The 12,635-nt window shown below is 47.4% G+C and overlaps 1 protein-coding gene across 1 annotated transcript in view; it reads left to right on the forward strand.

Annotated features, from left to right (window-relative positions):
* Positions 1 to 12,635, forward strand: part of CUX2 (cut like homeobox 2) — a 252,429-nt gene that overhangs the window by 201,030 nt on the left and 38,764 nt on the right. Inside the window, exons 5-8 of the mRNA XM_083629255.1 lie at positions 2,059 to 2,196; positions 3,578 to 3,701; positions 6,246 to 6,322; positions 9,877 to 9,943. Coding sequence (XP_083485381.1) covers positions 2,059 to 2,196; positions 3,578 to 3,701; positions 6,246 to 6,322; positions 9,877 to 9,943 — 406 coding nt within the window. The remainder of the gene's footprint in view (positions 1 to 2,058; positions 2,197 to 3,577; positions 3,702 to 6,245; positions 6,323 to 9,876; positions 9,944 to 12,635) is intronic.

Consider the following 12,635-nt stretch of genomic DNA (forward strand, 5'->3'; position numbering starts at 1 on the left):
ATGTATACACACAGAGACATGTGCTAAGGCATTTTTATTCCTCATACTTTCGGCCTGATCTTCATTTGCATTGGCATGAGTTACGGTCGTTTATGACTTGTTACGCGAACTGTTTTGCATCTTGATTCCCTTTTAAGAGCAATGATTTAAATACAAGGAAGTAGCTGGAGAGGCGGCGGGGATCCCCTGTGTGGCAGAGCTCGGTGTTGCTAAAGAACAGCTGCAGGGATGCTGGCTGCTCTCCAGAGCGTGGGGCGTGCGCATTCAGCAGTGCGCACAGTGCTTCCGTGCATTGAGGAATGGTTGCCTGAGCACCATCGCTCCCCTGGGAAGTGTGGGGCCAGCTGAACCTCCCTGCACATTTTCAACCGGCTTGGTGGGCATTTCTGAGGGCAGTAGTTTTCAAGCTGTGTTCAGAAGACTCCCTGGAGCCTAACTCGCTGGGGCTTTTCTTCAGGAAAATTACTGTTAATGTTGCACCAGTGCCCCTGGAGGAGAGTTGGTTCACCTCTGCAATGTAGGGAGGGTGCATGTTCTGGGACATCTCCTCTTGATCAAACAACATAGAAAGCAGAAAAATTGATTGTGGGCAGTGGGGGGAGAATAACATGATTGAATGTTTGTTGTTGTTTAGTCGTTTAGTCGTGTCCGACTCTTCGTGACCCCATGGACCAGAGCACACCAGGCACTCCTGTCTTCCACTGCCTTCCGCTGTTTGGTCAGACTCATGTTTGTAGCTTTGAGAACACTGTCCAACCATCTCGTCCTCTGTCGTCCCCTTCTCCTTGTGCCCTCAATCTTTCCCAACACCAGGGTCTTTTCCAGGGAGTCTTCTCTTCTCATGAGGTGGCCAAAGTATTGGAGCCTCAGCTTCAGGATCTGTCCTTCCAGCGAGCACTCAGGGCTGATTTCCTTCAGGATGGAGAGGTTTGATCTTCTTGCAGTCCATGGGACTCTCAAGAGTCTCCTCCAGCACCATAATTCAAAAGCATCGATTCTTTGGCGATCAGCCTTCTTTATGGTCCAGCTCTCACTTCCATACATCACTACTGGGAAAACCATGGTTTTCACTATACGGACCTTTGTTGGCAAAGTGATGTCTCTGCTTTGAATGCTACCTCCACCCATATCCCCACACTTTGAAAAGTAGCTCAAACCTTCTTCCACGACATTTTTGTTTTCTCCTTGCGGGAAATCTTTGAGTGAGAGAGGAGGGGTTCAGCTCTGTGAGCCCCACTTGCGTTCCAGTTCCAGAATGGAGTTGACTCCTTTGTTTCTGGTACTGTCATAACTTAAGCTTTAATTCACATGAAGCGGCTATGAGCAAAAGAGGCAGATTTGCAGAATGTGTGCCCTTGAGATGAGAACCAGGACACTTTGAGACGCTTGAGGTCTCTGTGACAAGTGCTTGGGCTTCATCAGAATGCAAGGGGGCAACACACACACCCCAAAAATATTATTATTATTATTTAAAAAGGCAGAATGATTGGCAATGTTGCATTAAGTCTGCCGGGGCATTTTAAAGTGCACAAGGAAAGTGGTAAGCAGATAAAACTGTTGTTGTTTTAAAGTGTGCCCTGATCATCCCCTCCGCTGCCTCACAACCTTCTGCTTCGTACTCTGCGGCTGTTACTCTGTGGGTTTTTTAAATGGTTGCTAAATTGTTTGCCCAAAGACCTCCTTAGGGTATAAATGACTCGTTGTGCCATCAGCTGTGCCACACTGACTAGGCTGCAGCAGCCCACCGGTGTAGCTGCCTGCCCTGGGTCTGCAAGCCATCATTTGAATTGCCCACGATGCCTCAGGGTGCTGCTATGCCCAAGGGGATTGTGGGAGATTTAAAATGGAAGCTCACAGCCTCCCATTGTTGTCTGTAGGTTAAGTCCCACCAAGACTGGGGATTTTTCCAAGGCTCTCTTCAGACATGGAGCTGGCCCCAGAAATGAGGAAATAAAATTCAAAGACTGGCGCCATCTTGCCTTGCCAGAGTGGCCTCCTCGATGGGTTGACTTCGTGGGTGCTGGTACTACCTCTGTTCATCTTCTGCTCTTTGTCTAGATCCTGTACCAGCCCTCGAGACGGCGCGGAGCCTTGAAGACCGCCGCCAGCAGCTGCACTGCCTTGGTCCTGAAAACCCACCTTTGAAGGAGCTGAACAGGCCGCAGAAGAAGAACTCGGAGCTCCTTTGTGCAAAAGGTACCAGGTCCAACAAGCCCCATATGATTCAGCAAAGCCGTTTGTACCAAAAGGCAGAATGGATTGAGGGCAAAGGCCTGTGCAACTGATGCAGATACATGGGATGCAGTGGAAAGCCATGGAATTTAGCCCCCTGGAATCCCAGCTATCATGTAGTGGGGAAACAGTCAAGTTTCCAGTCCTTATGCTTGCGATTACAGTCATACCTCTTGTTACGTTTGCTTCAGGTTACATCTTTTCAGGTTGCATCCCGCAGTGACCCGGAAGTACTGGAAAGGGTTACTTCCGGGTTTCGCTGCTCACACATGCGCAGACACGCAAAATGACGTCATGCGCATGCACAGAAGTGGCGAATTGCAGCGTGCGCAGACGCGGGTTGCGTTCCTTTCAGGTTGTGAACGGGGCTCTGGAACAGATCCTGTTCGCAACCAAAGGTACCACTATAATATGCTTGAAAGTGTACAGCTGTGGGGAGCTGATTGTCTGGTGCCTTCAGTGCCCAGTGTCCTAGTGTCTTTAATTTTTTCTTTTTATTGCCTTTATCAACTTTGGACATGCAGGGTTCTGCTTCTACACACACACACACACACACACACACACACACACACACACCAGTCCCACACACATTTATATGGTCCAAATGTTAAACACTTTATTCCTACAAGTAGGGCATATAACACCTGTGCTCAGAGACCCACACTGGTTGCCAATTTCAACTGCAACTCCCATCAGCCTTAGCTGAGAAGTCTCACTTAGAAGGCTTCCAATCTGACGGTTCTACAGGCTCTTTTTACATGAGTATGGAGAGTTTCCGAGTGGCCCGTTGTGTGCTTTCGTGTTGTGCATAGAGAACGCAGAGTTCTGCTGCTCTTGAGGCACAAATTCTGTTTTTAATTAACTTGTGTTTTTTTTTTAGTGTGGCTTGCATGGCAGTCTGCGGCAGGTGGGAGCAAACTTCCCAGGGGGTGTTAGGGGGCTAAATGCAAGCTTCTGTCCCCATCCTCAGGCCAGAGGACTTTTTGCCTCCGTAAATTATGAACGTTAATAGCCGGTGCTGCCGAGCAGCGGGAAAGGAGACTCCATCCCCGTCATTTGCACACAAAGCTGCAGGAAGCCCAGAGAGAACGTGCTCCGACTTGGGCCTGGCATGAGCAGAGTCTTCTCTCACTCTGCCCATCAGCCTTGCCTGGCTGAAGGAAGCCATTAACAGAGACAACCAAGCCAGGCAGCTACTCACTTTGGCAAGAACCAGGGCTGCTCTCAGAACCCTGTTTCCCCTGCTGGGACTCCAAATTGCTTTGATACCATGTTCTCTGAAGGCTTCTCTGCCGCTTCCCACCCTTCCCTATCGTGCTAATGGGTCTGGTTTTTACATCCCCAGACCAACGGGAAGGGACCGCTCCGGCCGGCCTGGCTGCTTCGGAGGGGCCCAGGCTCGCCAGCATCAACAGCAAAGCACTCCTCGAGGAAAACTCGCTCCACAGAAATGAAGTTGAGAAGCAAAAGTACGTGAGTAGTTTTTTGTGGTTTTCTTGGTGGCAGGGAGTGGGTGCTGACATCTGAAGAAAGAAAGATTACTGCATTGCGCTCTTTGTGGGGCTCCCCTTGCCCCTGATCTGGAAGCTGTCGTTGATGCAGAACGCTGCAGCACAATTGCTGACATGAGTGAGACCCCCAACAGCATACATACAAGGCCAAGGTGTTGCTATTGTCCCAAGCCCTTAACAGCTTGGGACGAGTTCACCTGAGAGATCACTTTACCCCATAAATGCCCACTGAACTACTTCGGTTGGCAGAACCGGCCCTGCCACAGGTGCCGTATAATACTTGTTCCACGTCTGTTAGAACTCAATATTTTAGTCTGGCAGTACCCAAACTTTGGAACTTCCTTCTATTGACATCAGTCAGGTACCCTGGCTGTACTCTTTTCGGCCCCTGCTAAAGCCATATTTGTTTAGGCAAGCCTACCCCAGATATGTGGGATGCAAGTGGCGCTGTGGGTTAAACCACAGAGCCTAGGGCTTGCCGATCAGAAGGTCAGCGGTTCGAATCCCCGTGACAGGGTGAGCTCCCGTTGCTCGGTCCCTGCTCCTGCCAACCTAGCAGTTCGAAAGCACCTCAAAGTACAAGTAGATAAATAGGTACCGCTCCGGCGGGAAGGTAAACGGCGTTTCCGTGTGCTGCTCTGGTTCGCCAGAAGCGGCTTAGTCATGCTGGCCGTATGACCCGGAAAAACTGTCTGTGGACAAACGCCAGCTCCCTCGGCCAGTAAAGCGAGATGACCGCAGAGTCGTGAGGGGTATCTTTACCTTTACCCCAGACACGTAGAATGCTGACATGTGTTTTAATTTGGTTTTAGCTTATCGCTTATTTTAATTATTATTTGAATGTTTAATTACATTTTTTTCTGACCAATTTATTGCTTTATTCTTTTTGCAAACTGCTTTGTTTGTTTGTTTGTTTGTTTTTGACAATCAAACCTTGCATAAATTCTAAGAAATAAATTGATTCTCCTCTTCCAAGAGATAGAGATCAAACACACATTTCAGAATCAGGACTTGGGAGGAGAGGAGAGTTGAGGAGAGGGATCCATAAACCTTGGCATCCTACAGCTTTCCTTTTTGTAGAGAAAATAACCTTGCACGCACAAACAGCCTCCCCCTGCAAGTCCTTGTGTGTACCAGAGGGGCTTGTGAGGAGGGGAGGGGTCTTGTGCCACTCTCTGTGGTGCTTTTTGTAGAATGTGGAACGGGGGGCCCTCCCATAGAGCCACCACAGATAATAATAATATAATAAGAATTTATTATTTATTCCCCGCCCATCTGGCTGGGTTTCCCAGCCACTCTGGACGGCTTCCAACCAAATATTTTTTAAAAAATACAGCATCAAACATTAAAAATTTCCCTAAACAGGGCCACCTTCAGTTGTCTTTTAAAAGTAAAATAGTTGCTTATTGCCTTGACATCTGCTGGGAGGGCTTCCACAGGGTGGGCGCCACTACCGAGAAGGCCCTCTGCCTGGTTCGCTGTAACCTCACTTCTCGCAATGAGGGAACCGCCAGAAGGCCTTCGGTGCTGGACCTCAGTGTCCGGGCTGAACGATGGGAGTGGAGACGCTCCTTCAGGTATACTGGGCCGAGGCCGTTTAGGGCTTAAAAGGTCAGCACCAACACTTTGAAGTGTGCTCGGAAACGTACTGGGAAAGAGGCTGGTTGCCTCTCCAAGTTCCTCCCTTGGCAACCTGGCAAGAGGATTTGTTCAGCCCCTCCCACTCAACCCATTGCATTTATTGGTAAAACACTAGATTTCCCCCCTATGCATTTTTAACACAAATGCTCTTCTTTGCTGGAATCAGTAACGAGGGGAGAAGTTATTAGAAAAATCTGAAATCCATTCATGCAGGAATTTAAAACACACTCTGGCTGTAATCCACACAAAATGTGTGGTTAAAAACAGCATCGAGCTGTTTTTGCAAAAGTGCCCAGCTGCTCTTTCTAAAGGAATTAGGTCTCTTTACTACTTGGGATGCAGAGAGTCCAGGATCCCCCCATTCACATTTTTGTTGCTTTTTCAGGACTTCTCCTGACTAATGTTTTACTTTCTGCAACACATTCGTAGCACAGCTAATAGTGCATTAGAGGCCGATTCATTCTCCTTTAGCTTGTTCTGCGATGCTGTCCAGAGGGTCTGTAGCACAATGAAAGCAGGACAAAAATTAAGCAGAGCATTCATGTTTTTAAAAGTTTTGGGATTTCAGCAGGAAGTTGATGCGCACGGATCAGAAGGGAAGCAGTTTGGCTGCCCCAGAACTTTTGCAGGCTCAAAACAAATTTGAAAATGGCTTCGCGTATAACCTCCCCAATAGCATCAAGAGCCCAAGCCACCACAAATGTGCAATAAAAACAATGGCCGGGGGCCTCCTCAGTCAGCCCGTCTCTTACCCCAGTTCAAACTTGCTGACTGGCAGGAGAAGTGGCAATTTTATTCCGGGCTGGGATTCGACTGCCTTATTAGCTCAAGAGCGGCCAGTTGACATTTGTCTCATTTCAGGGGACTGCAGGAAGCACAGATCACTTTGGCCGCTCGGCTGGGGGAAGCAGAAGAGAAGATCAAAGTGCTCCATTCAGGTAGCTCTAGCTTCCTCTAGCTTCACGTATAACCCTCTGTGGATTCGTGCATCTGTGAGGCTCAGTGGGGAACCCAAACATACAAGCACCTTTTAACTGAAGGCAGTTTTCTTCTTCCAACTATCTAATTGTCTCCTTTTGTTTCAAATGACTCCAGAGATTTCCTCTTGCCGCCTCTAAATTATTTGTTTATTATGACATTTATACCCTCCCCCCAATATTTACTGTATTTTTCGCTCTATAGGACGCACCCAACCATAGGACGCACCTTGTTTTAGAGGGAGAGAACAAGAAAAAAAATTCTCCCCCTCTCTGCTCCTTCCATTTCTCCTCCCGCTTGGCTGAAGGGGCGCTGCACAGCTCTCCCTCTCTGCTGAAGCCGGGAGAGTCTTGCTCTCCCGGCGTCAGCAAAAGGAACCCGAAGCCTCCGGCTATCCCTGAAACCTTCGGAGCGCAGCGCGAGTTCCCGCTGTGCTCCGGAGGCTTCGGGTTCCTTTTGCTGAAGCCGGGAGAGCAAGACACTCCTGGCTTCAGCGAAAGGAACCTGAAGCCTCCGGAGTGCAGCGGGAACTCGCGGTGCGCTCCAAAGGCTTCAGGCAGCTATCCCTGAAGCCTGGAGAGCGAGAGGGGTCGGTGCGCACCGACCCTTCTCGCTCTCCAGGCTTCAGCAAAAGCAACGCGAAGCCAAGGAGCGCGGAGGGAGCGCTCCCTCTGCGCTTCGGAGGCTTTGCGTTGCTATCGCTGAAGCCAAGGAGCCTGCATTCGCTCCATAGGACGCACACACATTTCCCCTTAATTTTTGGAGGGGGAAGACTGTGTCCTATAGAGCGAAAAATACGGTACTCCATATATCTCAAGATGGTGTATGTGGTATCCTCACAACAATCCTGTGAGGTACGTTAGGCTGAGAGGTGACTGGCCCTAAGCCTCCCTTTGAAGCCTCATTTCCCAGGTCCTGGTCCAATACTCTACTACCCCAGGTGTTTCTACCTAGGGCACAGTCCCACCTCTCTCTTCCCTTCCCTTCCAATCCTTCATTAGATCACCCACTGCTTCTAAACGACCCTTTTGCATAGTCCTACCCCCAATTACCCCTTCATGGATCACTGCCTTGCCGTGGCGAAGGGGCTTGAAGAACTCAGAGAAGCTATGAACTATGCCGAGCAGGGCACCCAAGATGAACAGATCATAGTGGAGAGTTTTGACCAAACGTGATCCACCTGGAGCAGGAACCGGCAAGCCACTCCAGTATCCCTGCCAAGAAAACTCCATGGACAAAGACAACAGGCATATAAAAGTTATGACGCTGGAAGATGAGCCCCTCAGGTTGGAAGGCGTCCAACATGCTACTGGGGAAGAGCGGAGGACAAGTACAAGTACAACCCATGGACTGCAAGAAGATCAAACCTCTCCATTCTGAAGGAAATCAGCCCTGAGTGCTCCCTGGAAGGACAGATCCTGAAGCTGAGGCTCCAATACTTTGGCCACCTCATGAGAAGAGAAGACTCCCTGGAAAAGACCCTGATGCTGGGAAAGATGGAGGGCACAAGGAGAAGGGGATGACAGAGGACGAGATGGTTGGATAGTGTCTTCGAAGCTACAAACATGAGTCTGAACAAACTGCGGGAGGCAGTGAAAGACAGGAGTGCCTGGCGTGCTCTGGTCCATGGGGTCACGAAGAGTCGGACACGACTAAACGACTAAACAACAACAACCTCCAATTAAAACAAACGCCTTGTTCCTCCTTACAGAAGGAGGTATCAACCTGGGTCTCTGGCTTGTACCACTTCAGATTTCTCCAAACGAAACAACGCAAATCCTCCTTGCTGCACACAGAAAGCTAGCTTGGAACCTCGGTAGCTCGCTTTCTTGGTGCAGGGAGGTCTTTTATATGTAGGAACAGGTAGATCATATGCTGTCTTAAGTGGTACTGTCTTGACAAAGGTTTATCATCTCAGTGGAACAAGACCTAAGTCTAAATCTACGTATATTCAGCAGCATGCATTCCTTCCCAACTTTTTGTTCCGCTACTTTCTCGTGGCTTGCCCACCCTCTCCCAGGTGTCTTTATATATATATATGTTTTCTACAGTAAGAGCAACAAACTACTCCCAAAGCAGCTTCCAGATGGGATTCATGAAAGTACAGATAAAAGTATAATGCAAAGAATTAAACCTTTTTTTAAAAAAGGCATTCAAAACAAGTGTATGCAGGGCGTCCGTTGCACTTGATCGAAAAGCTGCAGTCAGTGCAAAATGCTGCAGCACGATTGCTGGCAGAAGCGAGGCCCTGTCAGAATACAAAACCTGAGCTCAGAGATCTGCACTGGTTGCCTGTTTGCTACCAGGTTACATTCAAGATGTTATTATGAGTATGTAAATCCCTTAACAACTTGGGACCAGTTTACCTGTGAGATCGTCTTACCCAACATATTCCCACTCATCCACTTCAGTCTGCAGGAGTAGCCTGGTTCCCAGAGCCACATAATGCCCATTCTGCATTTCTAAGAACCCAAATGTTTTAGCCTGGCAGGACCTACACTTTGGAACTCCCTGCCTATTGACTCCAGGCAGGCTCCTTCGCTGTACAGTAGTACCTCAGGTTACATACGCTTCAGGTTACATACGCTTCAGGTTACAGACTCCGCTAACCCAGAAATAGTGCCTTGGGTTAAGAACTTTGCTTCAGGATGAGAACAGAAATCGTGCTCCGGCGGCGCGGCAGCAGCAGGAGGCCCCATTAGCTAAAGTGGTGCTTCAGGTTAAGAACGGACCTCCGGAATGAATTAAGTACTTAACCTGAGGTACCACTGTACTCTTTTTGGCCCCTGCTCAAAACATTTTTGTTTACGAAAGCTGATCCAGGTTTGCAGAATGTTTTTACACGTATTTTAATCTGTTTTTCGTTTGTTGCTGATTTTAATTAGTATTTTCTGAATGTTTTAAAATAGCTGTGGTTAACTTTTATTTTATTTCCTGCTTCTTCTTCTTTTTTTAAAAACCGCTTTCAGGTTTTTTCTCACAATCAAGCGGTATATAAATTTATGAAAATAAATAAATAAAATAGGTAGATGCTAAATGACAGCACTGTAAGCGCAAGACAGGGGTCTTTCATTTTGCTGCTAATACTCTGCAAAGCACCAGATGATGTTTGTTTGCCTTTTATCAATAGATAACGGGGCTGCTGGCCAGTTTAAATCAAGTGTGGTTGATGACTCACGGGAGTTTTAGGCTATTACATCAACCAGTTAAACCTGCAACAAATTTCATATTGATAGGGGGCACAGCTAAAGAAAAAAGCTGGCTGCAACTGATGGGAGTTGTAGTTCAAAACATTTGGGTGGGCACCAGGTTAGCGACGTCTGTCCTAGTATTTTGCTAAAATCTCATTCCCCGTGATGCTTGCCACATCCAAATTGCTACTGCAGAGTAATATTCTTGAAAAAGGCTTCAGGTCCTATCTCTCTCTTGCTGTCCAGAGCAAATATGATCTATCAGATTCCAGTGTTTTTGACCCTTTGCTTCTGTTGTTTCCCCCCCCCCCCTTGCTAATCAGCACTGAAGGCAACCCAGACAGAGCTGGTTGACTTGCGGTGTAAATACGATGAAGAGGCAGCTTCAAAGTAAGTCCCTCTACTTGTTCCACTCAGTAACATTGATTTAGTCGTTTATTTGCATTAATGCATTTCTCAGCTGCTTTTCCACCCAAAGAGGTCCAAAGTGGCTCACAGCCACTGCTTTTAACATGCAAAATTGTAGCACTCAAATGAAATGAATAAAATAGCAAACACAGGCAGGGGTGGCAGATGCAAAATAATAATACAAAATCTAGCAAGAGAGCCAGGGCAATGGAGACCAAATAGCCCAACAAAATCAGATAGAATTGATTGATTGATTGATATTTATTGTCATTGTCCCATACAGAACAACAAAATTGAAAAAGAATCTACATAAGACATTCAAAAACCAACAAGCCTGCTATCCCAGCTATCCCAACCTGGTTAGCCCCCTAAAAACTCTGATACCCCATTTATAAAATACAATATACTCCCATAGAGACTCCTTACACTGCGTTTAAAAACAAAATCGCATTTGGATAGAAACTGTTTCTCAGGCGGCTAGTCCTGTACTTTATAAGCTCACCTTACTTTCATTGTTAGCGGTCGGCAGGTCGTTAAAACATGTTATAACAATTGACAAGTACACTTTGTAACATTGATAAAAATACATATTAATATAGCTGAAAATCACAGGATTAAAATAATGAAATCATAGAATTGGGGCCCAAAGGGACGTCCAACTCCCTACAATGCAGGAATCACAGACCATATTTATCTGTCAGGCTAATAAGGAGAGTTTTATTCAAAAACTTTGCCACCTGTTCTGTGCCTGCCTTCATGGGAACACCCTCCCACCAGATGTCAAAGAGAAAAATAACTACCAAACTTTTAGAAGACATCTGAAGGCAGCCCTGTTTAGGGAAGCTTTTAATGTTTAATAGGTTATTGTATTTTAGTGTTCTGTTGGAAGCCACCCAGAGTGGCTGGGGAGAACCAGCCAGATGGGCGGGGTATAAATAATAAATTATTATTATTATTATTATTATTATTATTATTATTATTATTGGTCTGGCTGCTCCCCCCTGAAGCATCAGAAAACAAGCTTGCTCCACCTTGATCCTGTTCCTGTTCCTTGATGTGCTTTCATAAGGTCCCTATTGCAGGTGTGGGAGGGGGTGAGATCCCTGAGAGGCCAACTTACCTTTCACAGAGCTTCACTAGACACTCTTGTGTTTATTTTCCTTGGTTGGGTCCCAGTTGGGGGTTCGGTTTTTTTGTCACAGGGCAGGAGTGCCTTTTCCCAGCCACCTTTTTCTGGCAAGCAGCTGTGGCGATCACACAGGGTCCCCAAACGTTTCACCGTCTATTGATCCCTGTGCCACCACTTTATTTCTCGCTGCCACCACCCAGGCCCTACCTGGGACAATACTGAGTCCAGTCAGGGTTAAATTGGAACATAAACTTCTGTTTATTTATTGAAGTTTAACAAGCGTGTGGTTTCATAAACCGTATCAGTCAATTACATTCATTGGGTGCCTATCCAGACCTATAACTTCTGCTACCTGCTCTCCCTCACTAAACCACCTCTCAGATATTTACTTGTCTTCCTAGCCCCTAACTGTTCCTGACTCAGCTTATTTCTCTACACTAACTCAACCTACCCACAGACTCTATCCCAATTCACTCCCACTCCAACCAACTACCCAACGAACTCCTCCCTTTGCCCTTCCCAGAGCTGGTTTTATAGTCCCTCTGACTCCACCCCCTGGGTCCTGATTGGGTAACCTGTTTAACTATTTCACCTCCAGCACTCTCATAGGTTAACGTCACAGCAGCATCCTTGAAAGGCAGCCAGAAATGGGTGGTGTGTCATCGTGGCCCCTCCCCACTCCTCTTCCAGCTGTTTTCAGCATTCTCCTGGCCTGCCTGCCCATTTCTCGTTCCGATTATGCAACAGACTTGGAACACTTACTCCTATCATGCCCAACCAGATGTTCTTTGATCATGCCGTGTGCAACTGCTTGCTTAGGGCAAGGTGGTAAAAAATGTTGCCTTTGATCAAGATTTTAGCTGCTACATGTTGAATAAGGAAGGATGAGGTGGGGGCAGAATTTGGCATCCACATTCCTTTTGTGTGGGGTTAGGGGTTGGGGGGGAGGAGAGAGAGGCTTCATCCTTTTAGAGATTCTGCAGCAAGTCCTCCCCTCCCCTTAAAGGTAAAGGTAAAGGGACCCCTGACCATTAGGTCCAGTCGTGGCCGACTCTGGGGTTGCGGCACTCATCTCGCTTTATTGGCCGAGGGAGCCGGCGTACAGCTTCCGGGTCATGTGGCCAGCATGACTAAGCCGCTTCTGGAGAACCAGACCAGCGCACGGAAACGCCGTTTACCTTCCTGTTGGAGCGGTACCTATTTATCTACCTGCACTTTCATGTGCTTTCGAACTGCTAGGTTGGCAGGAGCAGGGACCAAGATTCGAACTGCCGACCTTCTGATCTGCAAGTCCTAGGCTCTGTGGTTTAACCCACAGCGCCACCCACATCCCTCCCCTTACTATGTAGCATTAACCAAACGTAAGAGAGGACCAGCTAGAGGCTATGGAGTGAGTTTTGTCATGGGAGCAGTCTAGCACATTGTAAACTGCTTCTTAAAACAACCAAGCAGTGTGTAAATTTTATGAAATAAATAAAATGAAGGTGGCATCATCAGTCAGGGAAGCCGTATGCCACCGCAGGACACGTTCTGCGGGAGTTGTAG

The sequence above is a fragment of the Podarcis filfolensis genome, assembly GCF_964270895.1.
Source record: "Podarcis filfolensis genome assembly, chromosome: 8".
NCBI lineage: Eukaryota > Metazoa > Chordata > Lepidosauria > Squamata > Lacertidae > Podarcis > Podarcis filfolensis.